Source organism: Calcarisporiella thermophila, assembly GCF_041956535.1.
Source record: "Calcarisporiella thermophila strain CBS 279.70 unplaced genomic scaffold VTP21scaffold_12, whole genome shotgun sequence".
Classification (NCBI taxonomy): Eukaryota; Fungi; Calcarisporiellomycota; class Calcarisporiellomycetes; order Calcarisporiellales; family Calcarisporiellaceae; genus Calcarisporiella; species Calcarisporiella thermophila.
The window spans coordinates 125,750-152,165 of NW_027192202.1; the positions used below are offsets into that span (position 1 = coordinate 125,750).

The 26,416-nt window shown below is 52.3% G+C and overlaps 14 protein-coding genes across 14 annotated transcripts; 6 read left to right on the forward strand and 8 right to left on the reverse strand.

Annotated features, from left to right (window-relative positions):
• Positions 1-127: 127 nt before the first annotated feature.
• On the forward strand, positions 128-433 carry VTP21DRAFT_1557 (uncharacterized protein; the record flags this gene model as incomplete). The annotated part of the gene is made up of 1 exon (XM_069391657.1): positions 128-433. The coding sequence occupies one exon, from the start codon at positions 128-130 to the stop codon at positions 431-433; it is 306 nt and encodes a 101-aa protein (XP_069250894.1).
• Positions 434-937: 504 nt separating this feature from the next.
• VTP21DRAFT_1558 (uncharacterized protein) lies at positions 938-2,106 on the forward strand (the record flags this gene model as incomplete). Its single annotated transcript, XM_069391658.1, has 3 exons — positions 938-1,512; positions 1,579-1,913; positions 1,982-2,106. 3 exons carry the CDS (start codon positions 938-940, stop codon positions 2,104-2,106), a joined length of 1,035 nt encoding a protein of 344 aa, XP_069250895.1.
• A 544-nt stretch (positions 2,107-2,650) lies between these two features.
• On the reverse strand, positions 2,651-4,282 carry VTP21DRAFT_1559 (uncharacterized protein; the record flags this gene model as incomplete). Its single annotated transcript, XM_069391659.1, has 7 exons — positions 2,651-2,889; positions 2,963-3,122; positions 3,192-3,229; positions 3,298-3,352; positions 3,431-3,658; positions 3,738-3,934; positions 3,994-4,282. The coding sequence occupies 7 exons, from the start codon at positions 4,280-4,282 to the stop codon at positions 2,651-2,653; spliced, it is 1,206 nt and encodes a 401-aa protein (XP_069250896.1).
• Positions 4,283-4,753: 471 nt separating this feature from the next.
• On the reverse strand, positions 4,754-7,880 carry VTP21DRAFT_1560 (uncharacterized protein; the record flags this gene model as incomplete). Its single annotated transcript, XM_069391661.1, has 13 exons — positions 4,754-5,535; positions 5,615-5,681; positions 5,750-5,898; positions 5,975-6,073; positions 6,144-6,168; positions 6,240-6,356; positions 6,436-6,614; positions 6,704-7,019; positions 7,087-7,179; positions 7,251-7,392; positions 7,464-7,513; positions 7,584-7,611; positions 7,717-7,880. The coding sequence occupies 13 exons, from the start codon at positions 7,878-7,880 to the stop codon at positions 4,754-4,756; spliced, it is 2,211 nt and encodes a 736-aa protein (XP_069250897.1).
• A 225-nt stretch (positions 7,881-8,105) lies between these two features.
• Positions 8,106-8,516, forward strand: VTP21DRAFT_1561 (uncharacterized protein; the record flags this gene model as incomplete). The annotated part of the gene is made up of 2 exons (XM_069391662.1): positions 8,106-8,189; positions 8,295-8,516. The coding sequence occupies 2 exons, from the start codon at positions 8,106-8,108 to the stop codon at positions 8,514-8,516; spliced, it is 306 nt and encodes a 101-aa protein (XP_069250898.1).
• Positions 8,517-8,738: 222 nt separating this feature from the next.
• VTP21DRAFT_1562 (uncharacterized protein) lies at positions 8,739-11,959 on the reverse strand (the record flags this gene model as incomplete). The annotated part of the gene is made up of 3 exons (XM_069391663.1): positions 8,739-9,656; positions 9,746-11,883; positions 11,950-11,959. 3 exons carry the CDS (start codon positions 11,957-11,959, stop codon positions 8,739-8,741), a joined length of 3,066 nt encoding a protein of 1,021 aa, XP_069250899.1.
• A 540-nt stretch (positions 11,960-12,499) lies between these two features.
• Positions 12,500-13,093, reverse strand: VTP21DRAFT_1563 (uncharacterized protein; the record flags this gene model as incomplete). The annotated part of the gene is made up of 1 exon (XM_069391664.1): positions 12,500-13,093. One exon carries the CDS (start codon positions 13,091-13,093, stop codon positions 12,500-12,502), a length of 594 nt encoding a protein of 197 aa, XP_069250900.1.
• A 7-nt stretch (positions 13,094-13,100) lies between these two features.
• VTP21DRAFT_1564 (uncharacterized protein) lies at positions 13,101-13,481 on the forward strand (the record flags this gene model as incomplete). The annotated part of the gene is made up of 3 exons (XM_069391665.1): positions 13,101-13,253; positions 13,305-13,362; positions 13,465-13,481. The coding sequence occupies 3 exons, from the start codon at positions 13,101-13,103 to the stop codon at positions 13,479-13,481; spliced, it is 228 nt and encodes a 75-aa protein (XP_069250901.1).
• A 23-nt stretch (positions 13,482-13,504) lies between these two features.
• On the forward strand, positions 13,505-14,892 carry VTP21DRAFT_1565 (uncharacterized protein; the record flags this gene model as incomplete). Its single annotated transcript, XM_069391666.1, has 3 exons — positions 13,505-13,768; positions 13,845-13,967; positions 14,041-14,892. 3 exons carry the CDS (start codon positions 13,505-13,507, stop codon positions 14,890-14,892), a joined length of 1,239 nt encoding a protein of 412 aa, XP_069250902.1.
• Positions 14,893-15,782: 890 nt separating this feature from the next.
• Positions 15,783-17,852, reverse strand: VTP21DRAFT_1566 (uncharacterized protein; the record flags this gene model as incomplete). Its single annotated transcript, XM_069391667.1, has 6 exons — positions 15,783-16,732; positions 16,797-16,847; positions 16,920-17,236; positions 17,310-17,406; positions 17,485-17,587; positions 17,718-17,852. 6 exons carry the CDS (start codon positions 17,850-17,852, stop codon positions 15,783-15,785), a joined length of 1,653 nt encoding a protein of 550 aa, XP_069250903.1.
• A 286-nt stretch (positions 17,853-18,138) lies between these two features.
• On the reverse strand, positions 18,139-20,660 carry VTP21DRAFT_1567 (uncharacterized protein; the record flags this gene model as incomplete). Its single annotated transcript, XM_069391668.1, has 8 exons — positions 18,139-18,539; positions 18,622-18,954; positions 19,017-19,204; positions 19,280-19,729; positions 19,819-19,922; positions 19,994-20,084; positions 20,151-20,451; positions 20,522-20,660. The coding sequence occupies 8 exons, from the start codon at positions 20,658-20,660 to the stop codon at positions 18,139-18,141; spliced, it is 2,007 nt and encodes a 668-aa protein (XP_069250904.1).
• Positions 20,661-20,791: 131 nt separating this feature from the next.
• On the forward strand, positions 20,792-22,462 carry VTP21DRAFT_1568 (uncharacterized protein; the record flags this gene model as incomplete). The annotated part of the gene is made up of 1 exon (XM_069391669.1): positions 20,792-22,462. The coding sequence occupies one exon, from the start codon at positions 20,792-20,794 to the stop codon at positions 22,460-22,462; it is 1,671 nt and encodes a 556-aa protein (XP_069250905.1).
• Positions 22,463-22,680: 218 nt separating this feature from the next.
• VTP21DRAFT_1569 (uncharacterized protein) lies at positions 22,681-23,688 on the reverse strand (the record flags this gene model as incomplete). The annotated part of the gene is made up of 1 exon (XM_069391670.1): positions 22,681-23,688. The coding sequence occupies one exon, from the start codon at positions 23,686-23,688 to the stop codon at positions 22,681-22,683; it is 1,008 nt and encodes a 335-aa protein (XP_069250906.1).
• Positions 23,689-24,664: 976 nt separating this feature from the next.
• On the reverse strand, positions 24,665-26,263 carry VTP21DRAFT_1570 (uncharacterized protein; the record flags this gene model as incomplete). Its single annotated transcript, XM_069391672.1, has 2 exons — positions 24,665-26,107; positions 26,165-26,263. The coding sequence occupies 2 exons, from the start codon at positions 26,261-26,263 to the stop codon at positions 24,665-24,667; spliced, it is 1,542 nt and encodes a 513-aa protein (XP_069250907.1).
• Between the last annotated feature and the right edge of the window lie 153 nt (positions 26,264-26,416).

Sequence of the window (26,416 nt, forward strand, 5' to 3'; positions counted from 1 at the left end):
ATCGCGGGTAGACGGGATACTAGATTTTAGGTTGCTAATACAGGTTTGCTCACTCACTGCACTAAGTATCTCTTCTTCTTCCTCAAAACCATTCTAGATTTTATCGAGAAACCCACGTGACTAGGCGATGCACTTGGATCCTACATCAGGAATAGAATTCCCCCTTTCGTGCCGGCAAGCACGAACTATTCGCGTTTTACATCAGGGACATCCCCGCAGTGAGGGGAAGGAAAAGAGACGCTTAGAGAGATATGACATCAAAACCAAAATAGGTCGCACCATGGTTGCCAAGATGCGACTGATCGTCGATTGCATTAGTGGCAAAGGAGACGTTATCAGCCGAGTGAACTCAGACATGCTTATGCTTGGCAGTCTATGCCGCATGGAAGTTGTCATTCTCGGGATTCTTCTCCAGGAGCAGGCCATTAAATAAGGCTCATTAATTAGAGCTGGAGGGAAAACGGGCGGAAAATTAGGGGTGTTGCAATATGAGAAGAGGTGCGGCCACGAATGGGTGACTGGGGTCTCGGAGCCAGCCTGGGAGAAGTGGGGAGAAGTGGGGAGAGGGCGGCCGAAGACGCTCTAGAAGGAGGTAAAAAAAGTTCCGTAAATGTAGAGAATGAAAAAGGGACTGCGGAGCTCAGAAATTGCAAGGGCCAGGTTTTTTTTAGAACGTATGAAAAGTTGAGGGTGTATCATCCGAAACTCTCCTTCTCAAACCTGTTAAACCGTAGCAGAAAAGCAGCAGCAAAATAAGTTAAGCAGCCATCACCACACAAGCATCGTCTCATTTACCTCTTTGCACGTGAATCCGTCCGAGAGCCCTCTTTATTTGTATTTTTAGCAAAGATTCATCTCTGAATAGGTAGAAAACGATTTCCTAAACGGCGACTTCCCGCCCCGGCTGACTAAGCTTTCCCTCTCGGATAGATCCAACATGAGCGATATTGCAGAGCGGATCCAAGCGGCTCGCCAGGAGGCAGAGGCGCTCAAAGAGAAAATACGCAAAAAGAAGGAGGCCCTCGCCGACACTTCTTTGCGTGCGCAGGGCGCCAATCTCCCGCCCTTGCCACGGCTGGCCATGAGAATCCGCCGCTCCTTGCGCGGCCACTTGGCCAAAATATACGCCATGCACTGGTCGATGGACACGCGTCACCTTATTTCCGCATCGCAGGACGGCAAGCTTATTATATGGGATGCCTACACCACCAATAAGGTGTACGCTATCCCATTGCGCTCCTCGTGGGTGATGACCTGCGCCTATTCTCCTAGCGGAAATCTGGTGGCGAGCGGTGGACTGGACAACATATGTTCGATTTATGACCTAAACGGCCGTGAGCCTATCCGCGCGACCCGTGAACTGAGTGCTCACACGGGATATTTGAGCTGCTGTCGCTTCCTGAACGATCAGCAGATCCTAACAAGTAGCGGCGATATGCTGTGCATGCTGTGGGACATTAACACGGGGACGAAAGTCGACGAGTTTAGGGACCATTCTGGAGATGTGATGAGGTAAGTGGGGCTTGGTTGTCGGGCTGATTTGACCACCCTCCTCACACTCGATATCCGACCCGTTAGTCTATCCCTTTCCCCCTCGAACCCCAACGTCTTTGTTTCGGGCGCTTGCGATGCTACCGCCAAGCTCTGGGACATTCGCACCCGCCGCTGCGTCCAGACCTTCAGCGGCCACGAATCCGACATCAACTCGGTACAATTTTTCCCAAGTGGCGACGCGTTTGCCACCGGGTCCGACGACGCCTCCTGCCGGCTGTTTGACCTGCGCGCTGATCGTGAGATGAACCAGTACGCACATGACAACATCCTGTGCGGCATCACCAGCGTCGCCTTTTCGGTCAGCGGTCGACTGCTTTTTGCGGGCTATGACAATTTCGACTGTAATGTGTGGGACACAAGTGAGTGAATATTATGAGAAGAAGAGGTTAGGTTTCCTTTACAACTAACCGTATCCGCCAACTCTTAGTTCGCGGTGACCGTGTTGGGGTTCTCCAGGGGCATGAGAATCGCGTTAGTTGTCTCGGCACATCAGGCGACGGGATGGCTCTCTGTACCGGCAGTTGGGACAGTATGCTTCGAGTCTGGGCATGATGAATGGAGGTATAGCGAAACCCTTGATGGCTTGGAGTCCTACTGCTGTAATAATAGGTGTCGACTATTTTCTTTTTTCCTTGATTATTTCCCCCCCCCCCCCCCTTTTACTATTTCCCTCATGATCGCTTTACTGTTGTTGTTTTAATATGATTAGCTTTTTCTCCCTGCCACCATTGCACACTATGTAATCCAAGCAATCAAACTCTTTTTTTAATCTTCTCTATTTTTCCTTTTTAGTCTGATCTGTTAATGTTACACCCATTATTGTTGTGATGATTATTTTTCTGTTAGTCTTGCTTTCCCATTTTCCTCACTATCCTTCTCAGTTTCCTCTTGCATAAGATCCCACCGCACTTGCTATCTCAGTGAATTTTGTTCATGATTAAAGAAAACAGCACCCGTGTATTGATAAGAAAGCCCCGCCTTCAGTTTGATATCAACGATAAATACGATAAATAGGAAAGGGTGATGGAAACACAAGTCTACAATAAACCAACGTGTGGCTAAATTACATAGATTAAGGGGGTTGGAGGGGCCAAAATTACACCAGAATAAATGCTCCCCCCGCCACTGCAGCCACGAGGGCCAGCAGCGCTGTCGGGACCAGCAGCCGCGTCCCGCTCGCAAACTTGGAGAATTTGTCCTCTTTTGGCGGGGGTGCGTTGGTGGTCGCAGTCTCCTGCGGGCTCACGACATAATTGCTCAGCCAGGTGTAGGTATTAAGGTCCAGGATCTGAACCGTCTGGTTTGCCTCCACATACACGGATGCGTTGGTGAACTCTAGAGCAAAAATATAGAAACATTCAATGGCCCGATTCACCCGCGCTTCACTTGGAGTACCCGTGGAACTTACCTTGCCCAAAGGCAACCACCATGTACCGCTTTTTGTACAGAAATGCACTATGGAAGGTGCGAGGGTTGGTCACGTTGGTCATCACCGGTGCGGTCCAGTTCCAGCTGGGGAGATCAAATAGAGCGATATCGGGTTGAGCTGGTACTGGTTTGCCGTCCGCCTATAAGAGGTAGAGGTAAGTATATTTCTCGGGATGATCGAGAGCATTGGATGGTGGCACTAGACATACATAAGTCATTCCGCCGTAAACCAAGATCGTTCTGTCATCTATATCAAGGAGTAGGGGTCATTTGAGAATCAGAGCCATTCCCGCATACAATTGTATAAGCTCATACTTATGAGTAGGGTGGAATGACCGACACGACCCACCACGGGAATCCCTTGGGCAGCCTGACATGATAAGCAAAAAAAAAAAAGAGGATAAGATCTATTCTCCCCCGACACCAACGAGGCACAGCATGCACCCACCACATCATGCCACGTATTGTCTTCGGAATAAAAGAGGGTTGCGTTGGTTCTAATGGTACCGTTTGCGAACTTGCCGCCATACACGAAAAAGCGCCCATCAGGCAAAGGCGTCCATGTGTGGTGAATGGTCTCGCTCCCGTTAGCGGGCAGCTTTGTCCACAAGGAGCGCAACGGCTGATAAACATAGAGGGAGGGCGAGTGAAGCGCAGCTGGAGATCCATTCGCATTCTACAATACGAGCAGAGAGTGGTTAGCTATGGGAGCTTTCGGTGGTAGTAGAACTAGGATGCCCCCGAGAGGTACATACATATCCTGCACCGCCATCCAGATATATCATGTTTTGTTTATTCACAGCCATAGCAGCGTTGTGAAGACGGGGGGGCGCATCTCCCTGCTGGTCCACCGTCCACCATTTCGATTGTTGCAATGACACGTCAAGAATTTTATCGGAAGGATAAGGCGAATTCCCGCCAAACACCAAAAAGTGTTTACCAACAATGGCGCCTTGATGCAAATGGATCAGTACACCACACACATAATGAATTAGACGAGAATGCACTCACATTGGTTATCTGCAATGGGCGGCAATGCCTCAAAGCTCTTCGCGTTCCATGGGGGATTTTGCAGATCGAACGATTGAGAAAGTGCAAGCTCGAGCATTTCATTCGTGGGTACAGGGGGATTTTGCGGATTTTGGGCATCGCGCACCCATCCACCGTAGCAGTAGAGAGTGCTGTCATCCAACGCGCAATTCTGCCCGGTTCGCGGGGCGACGACTTGTTGCGAGCGAGCGGCGGGAAGGCACGCGAGCAAGAGGATCAGCAGCATTCTGCCCAGCCGTAGATCCGTCATGGTGCCGAGGCGGAAAATGCAGGCGCGAGAGAGAAGATGGAACGAGATAAGCCCGCTGCTCCCCCTCGCGCCGAATTGCGTCCCGACGGCCAAGTATAATAAAACCTTAATGAATATACTGTGTAACTTTTTTCGGGAATCGAGTGCTTGGACCCCATGGATCGCTCCCACAAGGCGGCGGCGGAGCAACTCTCCTCAAGCCGGAGATTTGCACGCAGTTCGCGAGGGCAGCCAGGACTCGGGCGGGATACAGGCGTAAGAAATGCATTAAATTAGAGAAACAGTTTCCAGCACAAGTGTAGAACTTAAGTTAAAGGTAATTGATAAAGAAAGACTTGCAAACACTAACAAGGTAACGTAGGAATAGAATAAAACAAAGCACAATAAGCCAAAACGGAGCAACTTTCGACCGAGAAAAAACGAATGGAAAAGGGAGTCTTTTTTTTTCAACTTCGAGCCGCGTCGCCAGCCTCAGTCATTCTCTCTTCTTGCTCTGCTGTCGGCCGTCTCGCGGGGTACTTCGGGCAGTGGCGCATATTTATATTTTAGGCCCAGGTGCAGCCCGGCCTCTGCCTCCTCGCCTCCAGAGGTGGGAGGCAAGACGGGCGTGGCTGGGCTATATTTTCCGGGGGATAAGTCGGGCGAGTATCCTGCTTGGCTGGAATCAAAGTGGTAAGGATGAAGTGGAGGTGGGTGGCGGGGAAAGTTGTACGCGTCGGGGATTTCGGCCGAGGGGGAGCTCTGCGAGGGGATCGAGGTAGGTGTCGAGGGCGAGGCAAGCCCTGCAGCCGCTAGGGTGCTCATGGCAATCGTCATCTCATAGGTCGCTCCTCCTCCTCCGCTCACCCTACTCTCTTCGCCTGCGCCGGAGCCACCCGGTGATTGAATGATGGTCGTTTCCACGTTGGAGATGGGGGCCAGCCGCGGCAGGACCGCAAAGACTTCGTCCCCGTGGCGCACGAGGTCGGACAACACGCAGTCGTTGAACCACACCTCGCTGCCGCCGGCGCCGCCCCCCCCTCCTCCGCCGCCTTGCTGTGACGGTGGCAGCGTGTCGGTCCGGTTATGATCTTGGAAAATCACAGGGGTAAAGATGAGGGAGAGATTCGTAAGCGTCATCATATTGTAGTCCTGCTGCTCAACCACGCGCGCCAGGTGCAATACCAGTGCGCGAAGCGTCTCGAGCTGTGCGTCGGGCAGGCTACGCAGCCTAACTTTAAGGCGACGGAGGCGAGTCGCCTCATCAGGGATTTCTTCACGCCAGGTAAATAAAAAAAAAGTAAGATGTCAGTCTGGGTGGGAAGGGTGAGCAAAATCAAAATAGGTAGTTACTTGAGTATTCTACACGATCCGGTATAGGGAAAGGGAACAATGGCTCTGGTAGTTCCCGGAAGTAGTTCTAAATAGTTACCAAAAGAGCGCTTAGCCAACTGGAAGAAAACAGTGCCACCCCCACAAGCTCCATACCTTTAAAAGTCCTGCTATGGCGGGCAAATCATCCGGGACACCATTGACTCCAAACACGGTCCCCTCCTCGTCTTTTTCGAATGAATGTCGAAGTTTGGTGATCAAATTCTGGCGCGCCGACACACGATATACGCCCTTTACGTGGAGTCCTAGGAAGCGTCGAAGAAGATAAGTTGCGAGTCCAATGAAGATTGGGAATTTAGGATCTATCCAGTGCAAGCATACCTCGCTCGTCGATGTATTTTATACATTTTTCAACTAGAATCGGAATACTCCTCTTCCTCGCTTTTGCATATGCAGTTAATGGGATGCCGAAAATAATGTCTAGTGACGAGAGAGGAAAAATAAAAGTTAAGCATTTCCCTTTTGAATTCACTATTTAAACTGGTGCTACCTTTACACGGCCCTGCATAATAATTCTGCAAATAGTTCCACGTAGAGAGTGAGCATAAAGAAAAATGGAAGCTCTCGCCAAATGACTTCCACCTACCTCATAGCAAACCTTGGCCGGTCGATAGTTGGCCACATTTTTCAGAGCGTCCATGAAAATTTCTGCGTCTAGCTCCGGATTGACGCAGTCGATCGCCACCTTGAATTGGTTTACAGCCTGTTCATCGATGACAAATGAAGGGATAGAATCAATGTCGGTTGATTCGAAAAGCAAAGCCTTCTCTTTCTCTTCTTACCTCCTCCACTGTTTGCTGTAAAGTTTTCTCCAAAATGACATAGCGCCCAAAGATGCCTTTCAAATAGGAGGTCTTTTCCTTGAGCATAAAATTCAACATCTGGAAGGCCCAATTCATGGTGCTAGTCTGCTCCTCCCGCAGAGAGTCCAGCTCCACTACCGCTTTTCTATATTCATTCTCTGCGCAAAAAAAAAGAGGGCATCGTGGATCAATGGCATCGTCTCAAACAGGGCTTGAGCCCTGCATCGAGTCCCCATTCCGAGCTTACCATTCTCGACAATCTCCTTTCTTATCTTCGCGATCTTGACCATGTCGGTGTTGGAGTTGAGATTCGAGAACATGTTGATAAACTTCTCCAGGCCCTTTGGCTCTCGGCTGTGGGTGTGCGTGTCTTCGTTGTACGGCGGGGTAGTCGTGTAGGCGTGGTCAAGCGAATCGGAAGAGCCGTCTCGGACGAGGCTGGATGAGGAGGATGAGTCGCCGGGGCGCATGTAGGTGTCCTGAAGGTGGGAGGAGTTTTGGTTGTTTTGGGATTGAAGCGCTTGGTTGAGCTCGCGGCATTTTATCTCGTAGTTTCTTTTCAACTAATAGAGGAGGGGTCAGCGTGAGCACAGAGCCTCGGGAGGCAGGGAGCAGATCTTCAGCCTGTACCTTGGGGACGGTGGTCACCCGCATCTCCAGGTATTGCGAGCTAATGGCCTTCAACACGTCTTTCGACCTCAATCGCATCATTTCGTGTTTATTCTGCCAACATAGATCCAAGAGTATTAGCATCCTCCCCCACCATTAGAACTCTATGGCGTTGGGCTAGTTACAAGCATGTCCTGCAGCTTTCTATCAATCTCGTGCAGCGACCCAACGAAATGCCGACGTCTAGCGGCAAGCATCTCCGTCGTGTGATACAGATAGGACCAGGCTTGGAAATAAGTGGTCGAGCGTGCTTTGCTCTCTATAGATCTAGCGAACCAAACGATTATTACAAGGTCTCTACACAGCATCATCTATTGGCAGATTGGAGCGCAACCTACTTTCTTGAAGCATCAAGCTCAGTTTGTTTGGCTACTAATCGTTCCAGCGACTAAGATGATCGTTAGTGTCCCAATAGAAAAAAAAAGGGGGGGGGGAATGAAATAAAGCGCAGCTCTCACCTTGGTATAGTTCTCCTCGATCTCGATCCTGTCCGCACCGCGACCATACAATGCCAAGAAGAGATCCGTCAATACCTCCATCTCCATCATCCCGGACTCCCCTTGCTTCCTCTTCCAAAAAGCGTTCGCTTACCTCTCTTTAAAGTATGCAATGACATTGATCGAGTCCTCCTGGGCCCATTTTGCAAAGTCCTTCAGATGCTTATTGGCCTGCTCCAGCTCCTGGATCACGGGATCGCCCGTGGAGGAGAAGGCCAGGCGGGAAGCAGAGGCGCGTTTGTCGCGTGCTGCTTGCATTCTCGTCAGATTCGGGATGGAAAGCGGTGGATGGGATTTCGATTGTATTGTTAGGTTAAATTTATTGTGCCTAGAGCCAAAAATGAGGTGTTGATAATTGGTGTGACTTGAAATTCTAAACAATCGTGAGCAACTCTAAAAAAAGTAATATCACATCAACCTTACTTTTTTTGTGAGAGGTGGAGAAAGCCTATCGACAGGGCATATTTCCCCTCCCATATGAATATGGAGCCACCGAGGCTCGACTCGCCTTCCGCTTGGATGGCCCCCTACGTGCGATATCCCGGCCGCCTCTCTATAGCGTGCAAGGTATCCCAGTGCGGATACTCGCCTCCAAGAAAACGGGTTTCATTTGCTATGGTTTGAATTAAATATCTAGCTTTAATGAGGAGAGAACTAAATGAAACTGCCAAGTCTCCGGACACCCTCAAAAGCTCCCCACCACCCTTCTACCTCCTCGCGCGAAAAGGCTCCGTTTCAAGCGGCTATAGTAATCAGTTCGGCATACCGGACTGCGGCCCCCGTCCGCATCGATTCGGTTTGAAATTTGGCCTGCGGATTCAGCGCCGAGAGGAGGGGGCCTCGTATCAGCTCGCGATCACGTTCGGCTTCATAGCGAACGATGCCATGGATTAAAACACTTATTAACGTGGATTATTTTATTGGTTCATTTTAATATAGAGAAAAAAGTAAAGAAAAAAAAAAGAGATGAATATATTGTATAAAATAAAGCGGATATATATCAGAATTGCCTAAGATAAAAGGAGCTTCAAATGGAGGGGAAAAAGAAAAGACTCAAAGATAAAAACTTCTAAAAAGCAACTTAAAAACGTTTTTTTTTTCTTTCTTTCTTTCTTATTACTCGCCCACGACAGAATTAGCCGAGGATAAGGGAGGTGTAGGAGCCTGCCCTACCTCTCTCTTTCCAACGTCGAAAAGCCCCGGAGAATACCCTCTGCTGTTCCCATTTACAAACGCATCCAGAGACGACCCATATCCACTGGGCGAAGGCGACATCCAGTACTGCTCCCCCTGATAGCCTGCCCCATGTTGGGGCTGGGATGCCTGGGAGTCGGCGGGTTGTAGTTGTGAGTGTAGATGCTCCTCTAGGGCGGGATTGGCGCCGAGCTCATCCAACACGCGCTTATAGGCCTGCACGTGACCCACCCCCAGTCGCTCCACCACTCTTTTCAGCAAGCTCGCCGCCGCTGCGCGCCTTTCGGGGTCCAGCAGACCCAGCGCACGGTGTACGATGCCCACGCCGTGCACGGGATCGCTCATGGCCTCGCTCAGCACCCTCTCCTCGAGCAACGTCTCGACCACCTGATCCCGGACGGGGTCGCTCTCCGCCTCCCCAATGAGCTTGGCCACCGTCTGCGAGGCAAGCTTATGCGTGCACAGATAGCCCAAATTTCCCAAGAGCCGCTCCGCGAGCATGCGCCTGCCCGCCCCACCTCCAATGTCGTTCTCCAACACCCAGCTCAACAGGAGAGTCCCGTTCGGATTCGTCACGAGAGCCAGCCCGGTGCCGATCACCGCGGCAGCCACCTGCTTCTTCTGATCCGGGGTGGTGAACGTGCTCTCCAGGCAGGTGCGCATCGCGCGCGCACCAAAGCGGCCCTGCGCGATTTCCCACGTGCGATCGACCATGGCGTCGAAGGCGTATTGGTTGTGCGCAGGCCCAAATTTTAGGGTGCACTGCACGACGTAGTTGCCGAACTGGTCAAGGAGCAGGGAGGGGGCATAGGGTTTGAGATGGGTGCTGATCAGAGAAATCTAAAGAAGGGAGGAGGAAAAAAAAAAACATAAGCCCGATCCATGGATGAATACCACCCTTGCTAGTGGGGAAGAGCTGTTCGACTCACCTGCTCGGGGGTGCGTGCACACTCGATGATCTTCTGGGCCGCCCACGTTCCGTTCTTGTGGATCCCTATCATGGCCAGATGCGGCGCAATGCGCTCCAGCATCTTCGTCTTGGTTGCTTCACTGCATTTGTCGAAAAGGCGTTGGATCACGGTGTTTCCAATGTAGTCGCTGCACAACTCCACGATCTCGGGGAGGCACTCGTTCGCCATGTCCTCGACTTCGGGGGGCGAGCACACCGCGCTGTCGAGCCGCTTGCGCATCTCCTTCAGACGGGTCACATCGACGCGTCGGGACAAGCTCTCGGGTGGCACGGAGGGGATGCTCGTCTTGTACTCATAGGCGCCGATGTCGCACGCCTCCTCCCCGGTCGTGGCCTCGGCCCCACCCAACTCCCGCAGTAGCTGGGTGTACTCGCGCGAGCGTCCCTCGGCGTTCATGCTGCTCAGCGCGGCCACGTTGGCTTGGTACGCCCCTATTCCGCCCCAGCGCTTCTTCTCCTCCTCCACCGAGCTCGAGGGCAGGACGGAGGGCGACGGCGGCTCCTTTGCGAAACCAATTCTAAGCACCGCGCCGCTGACCCCGAACAGGTCTTTGCCCATGACGCTCCGCCTGGCGAGCACCGCGTCCTCCGTCCGCGTGAAGTTCACAAACCCGCAGTTCTTGTGCGTCAGCACTCTCGCGCTCTCCACCTGGCCGAAGGCGGAAAACACGGCGCTGAGGTTTTCGGGCGTGGTGTTGGCGGGGATGTTCCCGATCCACAGGGCTCGGGTCGGCTGCTCCGTCACGGGGTCCGACTTGCCGAAGCCCAGCCGGACCACGCACTGCCCAATCCGCCCGCCCATCCGATGCAGGATCTCGTCGCGCGCGCTGATGGCATCCTCCACCGTGGCAAAGTGCACGAAGCCGCACTCTTTGTCGGGGAGAAGCTTCACGCTCTCGACGGGCCCCAGGCCGGAGAAGATCTGGCGGAGGTCGGCGGTGCTCAGGGTGGGGTCCAGGTTCCCGACGAAGAGGGTGCGGGAGGGGGTCTGCGACATGGAGTTGCCCGTCGAGGCCGCCGCGGCGTTGTTCAGCGGGTAGGCCTCGAAGGGGGAGGGCGCGCGCTGGATGTAGGGCGAGCTCACCTCAGCCATAGGGCCCGCGCGGCTGGGCTGGGGGTATTTGGGGTAGGGCTGGTGCTTGCCCTCCACCACCCCGCTCACCAACAGGCCCAGCAGCTCGTTTCCGCCCATGCCGTTTTCCACGGCCTGCATGCCGTACTCGCCGCCAGAGGGGGGCGACAAGTCCCCGCCGGAGGAGGGCGACGCGTCCACGTAGGACAGATCGGGGGGGTTGGGCGAGTCGAGGATGCCCACCGAGATGGCCCTGGGGCGTAGCAAGTGGTGCAGGCGACTCATGACCGAGGGCACTTGCGAGTGCAGGTGGGCGGCCGAGTCGTCGTCCTCCACCGCCTCGCACTCTGCCGCGGCCGCCTCGCGGTAGTACTCGTCCTCGTAGCGGTTGGTGGCCGAGGTGGAGAGCGAGCGCAGGCGGTGGGCCATCTTGATGCGCAGGAGCGGGTTGTGTGTTTCCTGGGGGGGCATGGCGGTGGGGCTGGCCAAGGCCTGCCCGCCGACAAAGGAATATTCCGCCTGGCCGGCGTCCACCTTCCCGGCTCGGGGGCTGAGGGGGTCCTCCAGGCCCAGGATGTTCAGAGTGCGCGCGATGGAGTTGGCGCTCTCCTCGGTCAGCTCGCCGCCGGGGGTGGTCGGGGTAAGGGTGCTGGGCTCACGCTCGGACCAGGCGAAGATGGATGGTCCAAACGCCTTCGAGATGGTCGCACTGGGGAGGGTCAAGGATCCGGAGCGGAAGCGCGTGGAAATGGAGAGGGGAGAGGGTTTGCGTGCAATGGAGGATGCATGCGGCACGGGCAGAGATGGCGTCGGCTGCTGCTGTTGCTGTTGTTGCGGGTGGTGGTGGGGGATGACCACGGGGATGGAGGTTCGCGATGGCATGGTGTCAGCACGAGGGCGACGCAGGCCGGAGAGCGCGGGAGACACGTAGGGCTCCGCTGCGAAGCTGGGGCTGGCAGGGGTGCCATTGGTGGAGGCAGAGTTCTCGACGGATCGCCGAAGCAGATCTAGATGCGACACGTGAGCTGACGGCAAGAGGGGAGAGATTAGAGGCTCTGGCGGAAAACCAGGGGAAATCGCGGTTAGCTTACCCCCATTCATGATGTCATGCAGCGGTACACCTTGGCAGAAAGGATAACAGCACGGACTGATGACAAATTAGCGAGGGCGAGGGAGAGGATTATCAACACAGTGAGGAGGGGGCGATTGGCTTTTGATTGGCAAGGAACAGGAGGGGCGGCAGAGATGAGGGCTTAAGGGAAATGGGGAGAGGGATATCGCAAGAAGTAGGGACAGGGCAACAGGAATCAATAAAAAAGGAAATAAAAGATGGACTAGATTATTATTTGGAACCCACGGCTCTAAAAAAGACCAGACACAACTTCTGACAAAGGCTCCACTTTCCGATAGGCCATACAGGGCGCTTCTTCCAGCGGGGGGGTTTCGTTGCGAAGGCGTCGAATCAACCGGATGATGGCGGATAGCAGAATCGGCGCACGCGCGTTCAATCACGCTGAAGACGGAGAAAGATGGAAGCAGGCGGAAAGCGGGGGAGCAACAAGCAATACCAGTCTGGAATAAGGAAAGGGATAATTGGGAAATTCGGACGGGTCGCCAAGAGGGAAAAAAAATAAACGGAAATTAAAATTCGTCCTCGCAAACCAGCTTTCGTTTCAGCTGCTGCATCCTCGCCTCCCTGCCCTTGGGCCGGCGTGGCCGCAGCGAGGATCCCGGGCTCGCGCGTGAGCGACCTCTTCTGGCTGCGTGCGGGCTTGCTGCAATTGCGCGCCCTCCGAGCTCTACTGGCCGCGGCCTCCCCAGAGCGTGCCCCTCGGCCTTTCCCTCCCCAGGCTGACGCTCAGCCTCTGGTTCCGGCGGAGGGTGTGGGCCAGAGTGCTTTTGCGCTTCGGGCCGGGCCATTCTCACGGGCGAAGCTGCACTGCGCGAGATTCCGCAGCAGACGTCCGGCCATGCAAGCGCCATTACAGTGCGCCAGATGGCTCCTTGGAAAACAGAAAACAGCGATTCGTGGAAGGCCGCATCCACAACCACACACGCAATCGCATACGCATGCGCATCTCCTCCACCTATATACCCCCCCCCCTGGGTTGACATTATCAGCGAGCACCGCTGGATATGGGAAATTCTCATGTCGATGGAATCGTGGTTACAAATCGATTCATCCCCAGGCTGGGCCCGTCCAATGGTGCGATCTGGCTGGATGATTCGCTGCATTCCTTTTATGCACCGTCGGCCAGAAATCTCGGATCCCCTAGGTTCCAAACCACTGCTTTGGGGTGCCCCTATATGCGTGTTACCTAATGCAGGCTGGCAGAAACCGGCCCTCAACAAAAATGCTTATCCATATGCGATGCCCTCTCCCGTAGGCCAAAAAGTATATATACATAAATTCATATTCGATTTTCCTAATGGGCATGGATCCTAGTGCCCATCCTTCTTATCCTCTCCAGCTTTCTCTCTAGGCGAGAACATAAATCACGAGTGTAAGTGGACCCCCCTCCATCTGCCTTTTCTTTTCGCCCGATCCAGCCGAGCTGCGGGCCTCTCCTCCTCGATTCCTTCGAATTCATAATCCTTTCCATTAGCAAGTAAGAATCCCTGAATAGCAACTGACATTTTTGAGATATGACCATGGAGGGCATGGGATTGCCGCGACGTGTGGACACCAAATCGCCAGGCGATCCACAATCTACCCCTTCTCACGCTTTCCCCCCTTCCCACGCACCGCCCGCCCCCGAGAATGCAGAGGGCACGATGCGCGAACGCAAACACGTCCTACGATTCGAGGCGCCATGGCCCATTCATGGATTAGACTGGAGTCAGAGGCCCGGTGAGAGGGGCGGATGGCGACTTGCAATCGGTAGTCTGATCGAGGAACATGTGAATAAGGTAGAATGCAGTATTGCATTTATGTGTATGCTTTTCTAACGCGAGTATCTTGCACGGGGGGGCGGACGGACTCCAGATCCAAATTGTGACGCTCCCTGAATTCACCGCGTCAAGAGACGACGCCCACGTTGATCTAGCGGTGCTCTCCGAGGTAGACCATGGCTATCCGGTCACGAAAATAGCCTGGGAGCCGTGGAAAGTAAAGACGCATTGCTAGGCGCCCCATATTTCCTTGCTTCATCTGGCTGACCTGTGTGTTCGTCTTGTATTAGGGTGGAGGTAGCTCCACGGATCTCCTGGCCACCACGGCCGAGGTGGTCCGCATCTGGGAACTCCCAATCTCCGGCGACGGAGAACTTACCCTGCGCACCTCTCTGTGCAATACCAAGTCCGAGTTCTCGGCCCCGCTTACGTCCATCGACTGGTGCGACGTGGACCCCTCTCTCCTGATCACCAGCAGCATCGACACCACCTGCACCCTCTGGAACGTCGAAACCGGCCAGTCGACCACGCAGCTTGTGGCGCATGATAAAGAGGTCTACGACGTGGGCTTTATGCCGGGGAGCAGAGACGTCTTCGCAAGCGTGGGCGCGGACGGCACCGCGCGGCTCTTCGATCTAAGGGCCCTCGAGAGATCGACCATCGTCTACTCGTCGCCCTTCGCCCCCGCCAATGCCAGCGCCCTGCCCGTGATTCCAGGCGTCTCGCTGCTCCGACTGCAGTTCAACCGCGTGGAGGCCAACATGCTCGCCACCCTACATGTGGCCACCAACATCGTCCATGTGCTTGACGTGCGGCGGCCAGGTCAGCCTTTGATTGAGCTCCGTGGCCACTCCAGTCCCGTGAACACAATCGGGTGGGCGCCTCACCTGCGCAACCTGCTGGTTTCCGGGGGGGATGATTCCCAGGTGCTCGTCTGGGATCTCGAAGACAATCAGCACAGCAACCATCCTTCCGAGAATGTGATGCTAGGGGCCCCCCCTCCTACCGCGCACAAGGTGATCAGCCACCCGATCCTGGCCTACACTGCGGAGGCGGAGGTGGATCAGCTCTGTTGGAGCAAAGTGCTTGCGGATCGCATGTGTATTAGTTTTGGTCGGCATTTGCAGGTTTTAAAAATCTAGCCCTTTATTATTATGTTGGTATGTGTTTCAACAGATGCCTTTTTTCCCTCCCCTTCTCCCCTAGCAACTCTGACTTCGATAAAGGACGCTTTACCCCCCCCCCCTTCTTTTTATTTCTCCTCTTTTTTATGTCTTCCTCTATTGCTTTTTATTTTCGTCGTTTCTCTATTATATATTTCTACTTTCTCTTTGTTGATTGATATTTGCTAATCCTCTTATTTGTGTAGTTCTTCGACTGGTCCTTACACTCCCCTCCTACCCCCTCTTTCTTTCTTTGGATCAGCCTATTTCAAACTTGTAGTCTTTTCTATTTTTATCTAGCTTTATTTTTTATTTTTCTCTTAGAGCGGTATGGTTATAAAAAGATGGCAGCTAAGACTGGACATTCTTTCCACTTGAGCCCCTTGTCCCCAAAGCTGTGAGATTGAGTTTAGGCTTGGTGAAACGGGATAAAAAACGAGGCCATGGCTCCACACTCAGCTTAGCTTTCTATACCGTTTCCGTATGCTTTGTTAGAGACGAGTTGGGAAACTCGTGGTAGCCTTCTCCATCCAAATGAGTAGAACTTCGAGTGGGGGAGGAGGGGGGGGGGGGCACGAACCAGGCTATGGATGGGAAGCCTCTCTTGGATTGGTCTAGCGGGAATGGTAAATCCGGAAAAGGGGGGAGGAGGTAAAGCATTCGGAGTGAGGACAGAGTGTACGACATGGTGGGCTTGCTTTATATTTAGATGGAAGGCTTTATTCGGAGCGATTTAATTAAACTAGTAGTAGAAATCAAAGGGAGATGCATATGCATATATCACTGAAAATCAATTCCAATAGCAAAATAATAAATAAACAGCAAATAAATAGAGTATAAATTAACCCCCCCCCCCCCCCCAAGGGTGCCTAGAGAACAAGTCGGCCCAGCTTTCTCCACCTTCTCTTCCAACCTCCCGCCTCCGGCTCCTCGTGCTTTTCCAGTTCATTCTGCTCCTCGGCCGCCTGCAATTCCTGATCCTTCGCCAGCTCTCGTTTCCCGGCGTCCAAGTCGATCTCCTCCAGGGGAATGATCCGACTTCGCAACACCAACTGGCACACCCCCCATAGGAGCAGGAAGAAGATGGGCCCGGTGTACAAGAGGAAGAACTTCAGGGGCTGAACGGGGGGCAAAAAGGCGGAGTAGCCCTGCCCGAAGATGATCAAGACGCACAGGCCTAGGGAGTAGAGGTTGCCGTACGGGAACAACGGTCCCCGGAAGGGCAGGTCGTCCAGGCTACGGCCCTGTCGTTCGAACGCCCGGCGGAAGCGGTAGTGCGCCCACGAGATCCCAGTCCATGTGACAAATCCGGCGAGCCCAGCCGTGTTCATGAGGAACGTGAACACGGTCTCCACCGGCAGGAAGGATGTGAGGAAGGCAATGAAGCCGAAGAGGGTGGAGCAGCAGAGCGCCGCCACCGGCACCCCGCGTTTGTCGATCCATCCGCACCATTTCGGGGCAACCCCTTCCTTCGAGAGGGCGGTGAGGGTGCGGGCCGCCACGTAGAGGCAGGAGTTTCCGCACGAAAAGATGGTGATGAGGATCACCGCGTTCACCACCGACGCAACCCCCGATATCCCGGCCTTGACGAACACCAGTGTGAAGGGGGAGACCGTTGCGTCGCGTTGGTGCCCCAGCTTGTCGAGGAGGCGCGGGTCGTTGGCAGGGATCAGGAGCCCAATGATGAAGATACAGAGGATGTAGAAAATGAGAATGCGGTAGAACACCTGTTTGACTGCAAGTGGCACGTCTCTACGTGGGTTGCGGGACTCTGCTGCGGTGACGCCTACAATCTCGCTGCCCTGCATCGTGAGGCCAGCTGAGGACAACATCGGGTTAGAGGCGGTGGAATGAAAGCAATAAAATCAAGGGCATCCACTAACCAATGACCAGCACGTCAATGATCCCGAGAATTGGGTTCGCTCCAAATGCCCCTAAAATAGATCAAGATCGGTCAATGCCTCGTTCCGCTAACATCCTTGCGACATTGCAGCCCAACTCCCTACCTGGATCGCTCCAATACTTGAACCCCACCACCTCGCCTCCAATCACCCCTCCATCCGTGAGGACACCCACAATGATGAATACAATACAGGTCAACACTTTCACCAATGAGAAGATGTACTCTGCTTCGCCATAGATCCGAGCCCCGAACATGTTGAGGGCAAAGATGATGACGAGGGTGATCGCAGACCAGGCCCAGCTAGGCACCACTTTGGTCCAGAATGACATGATGATGGGGACGGCGGTCAACTCAATGGCGAGAATGGTGGACCAGGAGACCCAATAGTTCCAGCCAATGGCGGCGCCGAAGGATCGATCACTACAACATATCCGAGGGCGATGTGAACAAAGGAAGCGTCTTAATAAACGGCTTGGCAAGCCATTCTACTTACACGAATCGAGAGCAATAGGAGGTGAACGCCCCTGGGACTGGTATATAGGTGGCGAGCTCCCCAAGGGACATGGTCACAAAGTAAACGAAAGAGCCAACTAAAGCCACAGAGCGCATCAATGTTACTTTCTCTCCTCCTCCTCCTCCTTCATCAGAATAGGCAACCCTCTACTAACCTATCACATAGGAAATAAGCGCCCCAGCAGGCCCAGCAATCGCCACCGTTGCTCCTGAAGAAAGAAATAGGCCCTGTCCTATAACGCCCCCAATTGAAATCATCTATGATGGTAAAAAAGAGGCCATTGAATTGACTTTCAACCCATTGGAAATGGAGAAAGGCCGGACATCCCGCCTATTCCACCCACAAAAGAGACCACCGGCAAGTTCAGCAGCCACTATGCCCTATTACCTGGAGATGTCTCGAATGTAATGTCCGCTTGTAGCCATTTTGACTCTCCACGCTCTGGTCGCCACCAGCGTCTTTGCCGTGCTCTTCGGGAACGACGACCACCGCCACCTCGAAATCCGGACTCTTCGATGCCATGATAGAAGAGGCCTTTGGCTATATCTAGTGCCGAGAAATGCAGAGAACCCAAATGTCAGTGTGCCTCGGGCGACGGAATGAAGGAGGGGATCAATGAATGGCAGCCAACAACAACCGATTTCATTATATCCATCCGGAAATTGAATTTATACCCTGACTCACAGGGTTCAGCCAACGAGGGGCCAGTCCGATGGGCTCATTTGATATTAAAATTTCCGAGCGCCCAAAAAGTTTAAGTTATTAACGGTTTTATTACTCCACTTGAATGCTCGAAACTTAAAATTCCTCATGAGAGCACCATCATATCGTCGATGTCGCCAAGATCCACCTCTTCTCCCTGCTCTCCCTCCCCCCCCGCTGTCCCCTCGACCCCCCCCACGCCAGGCTTCTCGCCCTCCACGTCGCCGGCCCCGCTGGGCTCGCCGCTGCCCATGCTCTGGCTCAAATCGCCTAGTCGCCGTATCAGCCATCTCAGCATGATCGGGACGTGGCCGCACGCTCTCAGGACTCGGGTTAGCTTCTCGGCCAGCGTCTGGTCTTCAATTCCGCTCACGTTCACCGTTGGCTCCCCGCCTTCAATGATGATGTTGAGGGTGACGGGCATGTCCAATAACAGGGTCAGGGAGAGGTGGCGCGGCGGGTCGGGGGTCTGAATGTCGATGGAGATGGTCGGTGTGTTCGACTCCTCTAATTAGGAAAATTAGTGGCTATTAGCACCAACGAAGCAATCCTGATCAAGGGAGGGGAGTATCGGTAAGGGATAGCGTACCTTCTTCTTTTAGGGCATTATCGAAACAGCTTTTGAACAGCCAATTAAAAGCGAGCTGGTTCCTTAAGAGTCGCATCGCTCCGAACAGCTTCGCCGGGTGTTCCACAGGGATCCTTGTCAACATCTTGGTATTGCACAAGGTGCCGGCAAACGTGTATTTCTGGACGATGGGCGTGTCCGGAAAAGCGATAGTCCAGCGGTGTTTCGCATCCATAAGCCCGCTCGTCAACTCACTTAATGAAACGCGATTACCGTTGAGAGCAAGGGCCTCTTGGAGAGACAATGAGCCAAAATCAGCGAGATAATCGGTCGGCATTTTGGCTGGAGTCCAATCTATTGAAAGACAGCGGGTTGGGACTAAATTGTTCTGCATTTTTAAATGGAATAAGCATTACCTTCTGACATCATTCCCATAAGGCCTCCAATTTCCGCTGCAACCCCATCCGTAACAAGCACGGGGGGATCCAAGATAACGACCACCTTGGCCGGTACTTGCAACGGTGCCTCTGCCGTGGGGGTCACAAATCGTAGTGGTTCCACAAAGCTTGGCGAAACGGTCTCCGTCACAATCTCGAGGTGCTGTCTAATAAACCAAGATCGTTTAGCACCGTTGCATTTAATTACGAATTGTTATTGTTGCTATTCTCATATTACGTACCCTGTTTCACCAGCTTTGATGCTTTCCTCCGTTTCGTCGTCTCCCACCAAAAAATGCCGGTTAGCGGGGAGGGTTGGCTCCGCCTTGACCGCCTCTTCTACACTGAAACATAGCCGGCTCATCTTTTCCAACCCCAATTCTTTATATTTCCCGCCCTCCACATTCTTCTTTACCGTCTCCCAGTCAGCCATCACCAACGTCTCTTGTGGTGCCCAATAGGCGATACAAGGGCCAGGCTGTCTAAAGTGCATTAGAGGAATGCCATGCCCAGAGAGCAGAACTCGGCTCAAATCCTCAGCCGCGGCTGAGCACTCCTTGGTATAGATCGAGGAAAAGTCTGCGGAGAGATTCTTCATGATGAGGAAGAAGTCTGTGGAATTGACGCTTGTCAAACGATCTAATACAGCCAGATGGCCGAGATTTCGCTTGAATGTCTCTAAATCCAATGCTCTGCAAGCAATTAAAATAAAAAAGATAAACATAAATGCGTGCTACAGTTGGGAGGGGGAATGCAGCAAAATAGGCGAACATATATATACTTCAAATTCTCCAAGAGTAATTCGTCTACTCTTGCATCCTGATGGATTTCCGAGGCAAAGGATACCTTAACTTTCATCACCGTTCCCATGCTATCAATGTCAATCTAATATTAGATGAGCGCGTTTGCGTTAGTCCAAAAGGAACCCATGCTGTCCATCTGAACATTCAATTTACATCAACGACAATGATTTCTCCACCAATAGTCAGCGCTGTGACGGGTAATGAGATGTCAGGCCGGTCTACTGTTTCTATATAACTCATAAGTCTATATTCGATAGATAGGCGAGATTAATATCAAGCAACGTAAAGCCCGTCAAGGTATTCAATGCACCCCAGATCTTTCGCAATGCCTTCCAATCGCTTTACTATTTCCCGCCCTTTTACTTCGATTCCGGATCGCGTCGCAATCATTTCCTTGCACATTTGTAGTTGCTTTTCCATTTCTCCAAGCGCTGCACGCAGATTCGACCCCTCCTTTAAAATGACGGAGAACTTGCGTTGGTCTTGCTGAGAAATCTCAGGTGTCGCGTAAGTTTCTAGGAATTCATTGCAGGCTGTACGAATCTGGGCGAGACTTGTGAGGAGATGGTGACGGAGGGGTGCAGGATTTAGAGGACCGAGGGGATGCACGTCTAATGGGAGGAATGAACAACGGGTCAAAGATGAAAACGGGATTCGCGCAGCTAAGCAATAATGACTTACGGTTTGGGGGGATAGAAGTAGTCGAGAGCGTGTCGTCAGAAAAGGGTGCGAGCTGCCATTGTTTACATGCATCTTCTAGTTGATACCGCGCTTTAGCCAGAAGAGACTGGATGTTGGGTGGCGACTGCGAGTCCCGCATTATTCATAAGTCAGCTACGACTTTTCACGGGCAAAAAGCGATAACGCGAAAATTAAAAACTACAAAGGCCGTCACATCATAAATATGGAGACAAGCCACTCCACCTCTTTGTCCCTGACTCATTCAGAATAATGTCAACCGCATTCCGGGCGCTCCTCGAGCTCTGTAAGCGCCGGGGCTTCCTCTTTCAGTCTGCTGAGATCCACGGTGGCCTCCGTGGAGCATACGATTATGGACCATTGGGCACAGAACTTAAAAAGAATCTTGCAGCCGTGTGGTGGAACACTAATGTCTACCAGCGTGAGGACGTGGTCGGAATCGATACCAGCATTATTACACCGCCCTCGGTCCTGAAGGCTTCTGGGCACGTGGATCAATTCACCGATGCACTGGTGGATTCCCTTCTGACGAAAGAGCGATTTCGACCGGACAAAGCTCCGGAGCTGACCTTGATTAAGAAGGAGGGCGAGATGCTGATCCCGATACAGGCGCCGGACAAGGCGGTGGCGAAGGAGTGGGAGAAAAAGATTAGAGAGCAGATTGTTCCTGGTGCTAAAATATCCCGCAAGGGTCGGGAAATTCTATTGCACGCGGAGGCAATGCGCGAGGGCCAGCTGATACTTCAGGGAGAAGGAAAAACAAACCATATACAAGTACCCTATAATGGATACGCCGAACCCGATACGAATTCACCATTTCTCACCCACCCAAGAGCCTTTAATCTCATGTTTAAAACTTTTCTGGACCCAATCGACCCGCTTGATCGCGCCATTCAGGCTGTTCAAGCCACACCACATGGTAATGTACGCGAGGCCGTGGATGCCTCCCTCGCCTCCTCTACGGTATACTTGAGGCCGGAGACTGCTCAAGGAATTTTCATCAATCTCCCCCACCTCCTCCGTACAACTCGGCTGCGTCCCCCCTGTGGAGTCGCCCAGCTCGGCAAGTCATTCCGCAACGAAATCAGACTAGAGCATGCAATCTTCCGAACCCCCGAATTTGAGCAAATGGAGCTGGAGTATTTCGTTCCGCCGAGTGAGGCAGATGGGTGGTTTACATACTGGAAAGAGCAAAGGATGCAGTGGTGGAGGACTTTGGCAAGAAATCCGGATGGATTCAGAGCTCGGCCGCACGATCGCAGCGAATTGGCTCACTACGCTAAAGCCTGCGTGGATGTAGAATACAGCTTCCCATGGGGCTGGGGAGAAGTTGAAGGCGTTGCAAATCGTGGTGACTATGATCTTGTTCAGCATGCACAGGCGACGGGCACCTCATTTGAATGCGGCGGCGACAATGGAGAAAACAAATTCCTGCCCCACGTCATCGAATCGTCGTGCGGGTTAAATCGTGCGATGCTGGCGTTCATGCTTGATGCCTATGACGAAGTTGTCGAGGAGGCCAATAGCAGTAGTGCAAAACACTCCTCACGCCCGGTTCTAAGGTTGCATCCTCTCCTTGCTCCCATCAAGGCCGCCGTCATGCCTCTTATTTCACGTCCGGAGCTCATTGCTCTCGCTCAGCGTATTGCCGTCAACACACGGAGGCGCATGCGCGAACGAATCGAGTTGGACGCTGCGGGTGGAAATAAGGTTGGCAAGCGCTACTACCGGCATGATGAGATTGGAACTCCATGGTGCATCACGGTAGATTTTCAAAGTTTGGAAGATGGGAGTGTGACGATTCGCGATCGTGACACAACACAGCAGGTACGCGTCCACATGGAAGAAGTCGTTCCCTGGCTGCGCGACAAGATGGAAGTGTATGCTCTTGGCTTTGAGGTAGATGAGTCAGAGAAACAATAAATTATTGTGTATATTTTACTCTCATTGAATAGACTGAGTTTATTTCGAGTTGGGTTGGGTCTGGAAATGTTCTCAGTGTTTAACCTTTAAAACATTATCTAAATGTACATAGAAAAAATTGCAGAGGGGATACAATGCGGGATGATTGCAAAAGTGTATAAATGCATAGTACTATTGAAATAAGTTTTGACAAGCCCTCAGAGAAACTATTTGTGCATTTAGACGAGAAACACTAGGGAAGCCAACGTGAGGAGAGCGGGGGGCAGGATCTGCAGAGTGCTTGCCGACGACGCTTCGGCCATTGAGGCCGAACTCATGCCGTTTTGATACGTGGTATAGGACTTGTTGGGATCATTGATTTCGGCTGCTGACGCCACGCCTCCCGTAGACGACTGTCCCGGTTCAGTCTCCACGGTAAAGTCAGCGGAACCCTGGCTGGAGGCAGAACCAGCTGCTTCCGAGGTGGAGCTCCCACTAGTGCTTGACTCTACTTCAACACTGCTCCCTTCGGCGCTGGAGGTCGAGTCCCCCGATTCAGCAGTGGTAGCGGAACCCTCGGAGGATGGACTCGTGCTTGACTCGATGGCAGTGGAGGTGCCTTCTCCGGCGCTGGGAGAGGAGGATTCAGTGGGAGACGAGCTTTCCTTCCTTTCTCGCATAATCTCGTTCATCATCTCCTCCGTCATCCTCCCCTCGCGCACCATCTCCTTCATCATTTCTTCGCTCATGGTACGCTCCCCTTCAACACCAGCACGAGACATTTCCTCGGACTTCTCCTCGCTCGACATTTCCTTGCCCTCGCCAGCCATCATTTCAGCATTGTGGGGCGCCTCCGTTTTCGTCTTCGCCTTGCACTTCTTTCGCTTCCCCGACAACACCTGCAACGATCCTTTCATCCCATTCTGGCAGTGCATTCCTACCGTGCAAAAGAATCCCACTTCTCCGACATGCTTCTCCTCCAATGTGATGTTAAATGAGCTCCCAGCCATCTGCACCCCTGAATCGAATCCCCCTTCCGCGCGGTCACAGCTGCCCACCTTTGCAGCTTGAGTGACTGAGTGCATCCCGGCGACAAACTTGAACATGATCATGTCGCCGACATGTAGGGAGCGAGACTCGGGGGGGAAGTACTTCTGGCCACCTTTGCCGACCTCGATCTCAACCATTTTGGCGAGAGATGGGGAGGCCAAGATTGCGAGCAACGGAATGCTAAGGAGCGGACGCATTTTTCTAGCGAGGACGTCAATGAAAGAAGAGAGGATGAAAATTGGATGTGAAAGCGACAAAATTTCCCTCCCTTACACAAAATATGAGGAGGCTAGTCTTTATATTAGGTGGTCATCTCGGTTCCCCCTTCCCCTCTCCCCTTCTCAAACATGGATTCGCTCCTAACCTAAGAGCCTATTATGAAAAAAAATTAATCGGGTTTGCAATGGGAAACGTGATATCCTTCGAGAAACATGAGGAAATTAGCCGCTGCCTCTTTGCGTCACCAATTGATTTTCTGTAAAGTAATAATAAGGAGGTTCATGGTTCCACTTTTCTCCCTTTTCTTTTTGGGTTTCTTCCCTACTTGCACACTTTCTGCTACACCCGCTCCCGACGTTCCGCCACACCCGCGAAATCTCTGGACATCTCGGGGAATATTTCACGGATGGATGACAGTCACACCTCTCGGTGTGTTTATTTGCGGCGGAGTTTGGCCTAAATCGTCGACAAGCCTTGGATCCCTGGGATCGAGTGGGTAATACAAGCGCGTTGTCCTCCCCTTCGATGTTCCGAATATGGGCAGCATCACAAGTCGTCCAATATTGCACCGAATCACTTCCATATCCTCTTAAATAGATTAAAAGTCTTTGACTAATTAGTGCACATATCTATTTTTGTGTATTGGATGGGTCCTCGCTAGTAGAGGCCGACACAATAATCTTTCCATATCCACGAACATGCTAAGAGATTAAATGAAAATTAGATTGTTTGGCTAATTAGACAAGTGCCATCGGCGCCAAATTCCCGGTACATTCGAGGGAATAGACCAATGTCTTTTGCAATGTGAACTATTTCTCATTTGATCTAACACAAATCTAATCCACCCCGAAATGCTTCTCTATTCACACAAGTCAACGATTCAAGCCATCTCGAACTCTAATAAATCAACATGATAGCCATCCATATATACACAGATTAAACAATCCCAGCGCTCTATTCAAATGACGGCGGTATACGGCGAACTATTTCCGAATACTGCCCAAGTTTGTCGACGCCTTTTCCGTACCAGAACATCACCCACTGGGTGTCAGGAACTCGGTAATAACCATCCGCTCTCTCAAAATACCACTTGTTTATTCCGTTGGTTGCGCGGCTCCTCCACATCAGATCGGGATAGGCTTCACGAGTACGCTTCCAGAGGAGATCGGTGAGTCCTACTCCCTGCATCTTGGGGTCGATCGCAAATTTATCCATGTAGGATACACTCTGGGTACCAGCATGTGCAGGATTCAGTGGCTCTGAAGTGACGACGACTGCGCCATAATAGTCGCCAGCAATAATCACGCTCAAAAGCTTCTTCTCCAACCGCTCGTAAAATCGGTTCGAATTCAGCGTTCTGCCAAAGGAAGCCTCCAGCAATTGCGTCAAATCTGGCCGGGATATCTCCTCAGCAGAGCGATACTCTCTGACACGCCATCCATGACGGAAAACAGTGGCTGCCGATTTTTGGCGGTCGGGTTTGTCCGTGATCAGATTGGCAATCAAAGCTGTAGAGGTTGCGTGCGCAGGGACTATGATGCCAGAGGAGGTCAGAGGTAGCCCAGCCAAACACTTGCGAAGTAGCGATATTTCATCACGTGTGCCGGAAGAGACTGCAGAGGAATGCACGACCTCGTCGTACTCATCCTCTAAATTCACCAACTGGCGCACCGCTCCTTTGGCATCTCTCGGCCCACCTTCTCTATTCACAATGATGACTTTTGAGGGCTGTAGGTGAGGTGAACACATTGATCCGCCGCTGGCCGACTCTGCTTGCGAGAGACCCTCAACCAGTGATGCGACAGCATCGTCTCCAGTAAACGGAACTTGCGTAGACGCCGAAGAAAAGCCAATGGGAACCACCACTGGGATTTGTCCCAACTGGAAAGCCGACTGAATCGGCTCTAATACAGATGCGATCTCTGGCCGGGTGTCTGCCCCGGTGTCTTTCAAGGTAAACACGCCGCTCACCGGCCGTGCTCTTCCACCAATTTTCTCTATAACTTCAGCGAATTCAAATGCATCTCTGATTAATTGTCTCCCTCTCCCCTCATCCCCTCCTATTTGAGAGGTCCTCAAATCCTCAACTACAATGATTGGCATCATTCCCAGTTTTTTCAGCTGAGTCATCGTGGCGGCAATGCCTTCTATCTCTCTCAGGGAAAATGGCCCTATCACCTTGATAACACACACACGATTGAATGTAGGCGACAGGATCCATTCCGTGCGCTCCTTTCCGGTGAGATCAGTGGTATTCTCGGGCGCAAATTGCTTGAGGAATTGTTTGGCCTCGCGCTGGGAAGGATAGGTGTTTAGGATCTTGAAGATGAGCTCGCGATCACGCAGTGTTTTTGATTGGGGGTATATTTTATCTAGATTGGTTCGAAGTGCAGGCTTCTGAGGGATTTTGAGCGAGATTTGCTATAGTGCATCTGAGTATATCAAAGGTATTACCTGAGAAAATAATCTGACACCGATGGCATAGCATGGATGTCGGGAGTTGAAGAACGTGCGATGGGATAAGAATAGCTTGCTATGTAATGATCGTGCCATAATGGAAGGCTGTGTGCTATCAAAATGTATAAGACATTATGCATCCGAGATCGCTTTATTCTTTAATTAAGAACACTTAAATTTTGATTGGCAGCATACAGTTTGACATGAGATGAGTAAAAAAAATTGAGTTAAATTATGGAAGATTAAAGC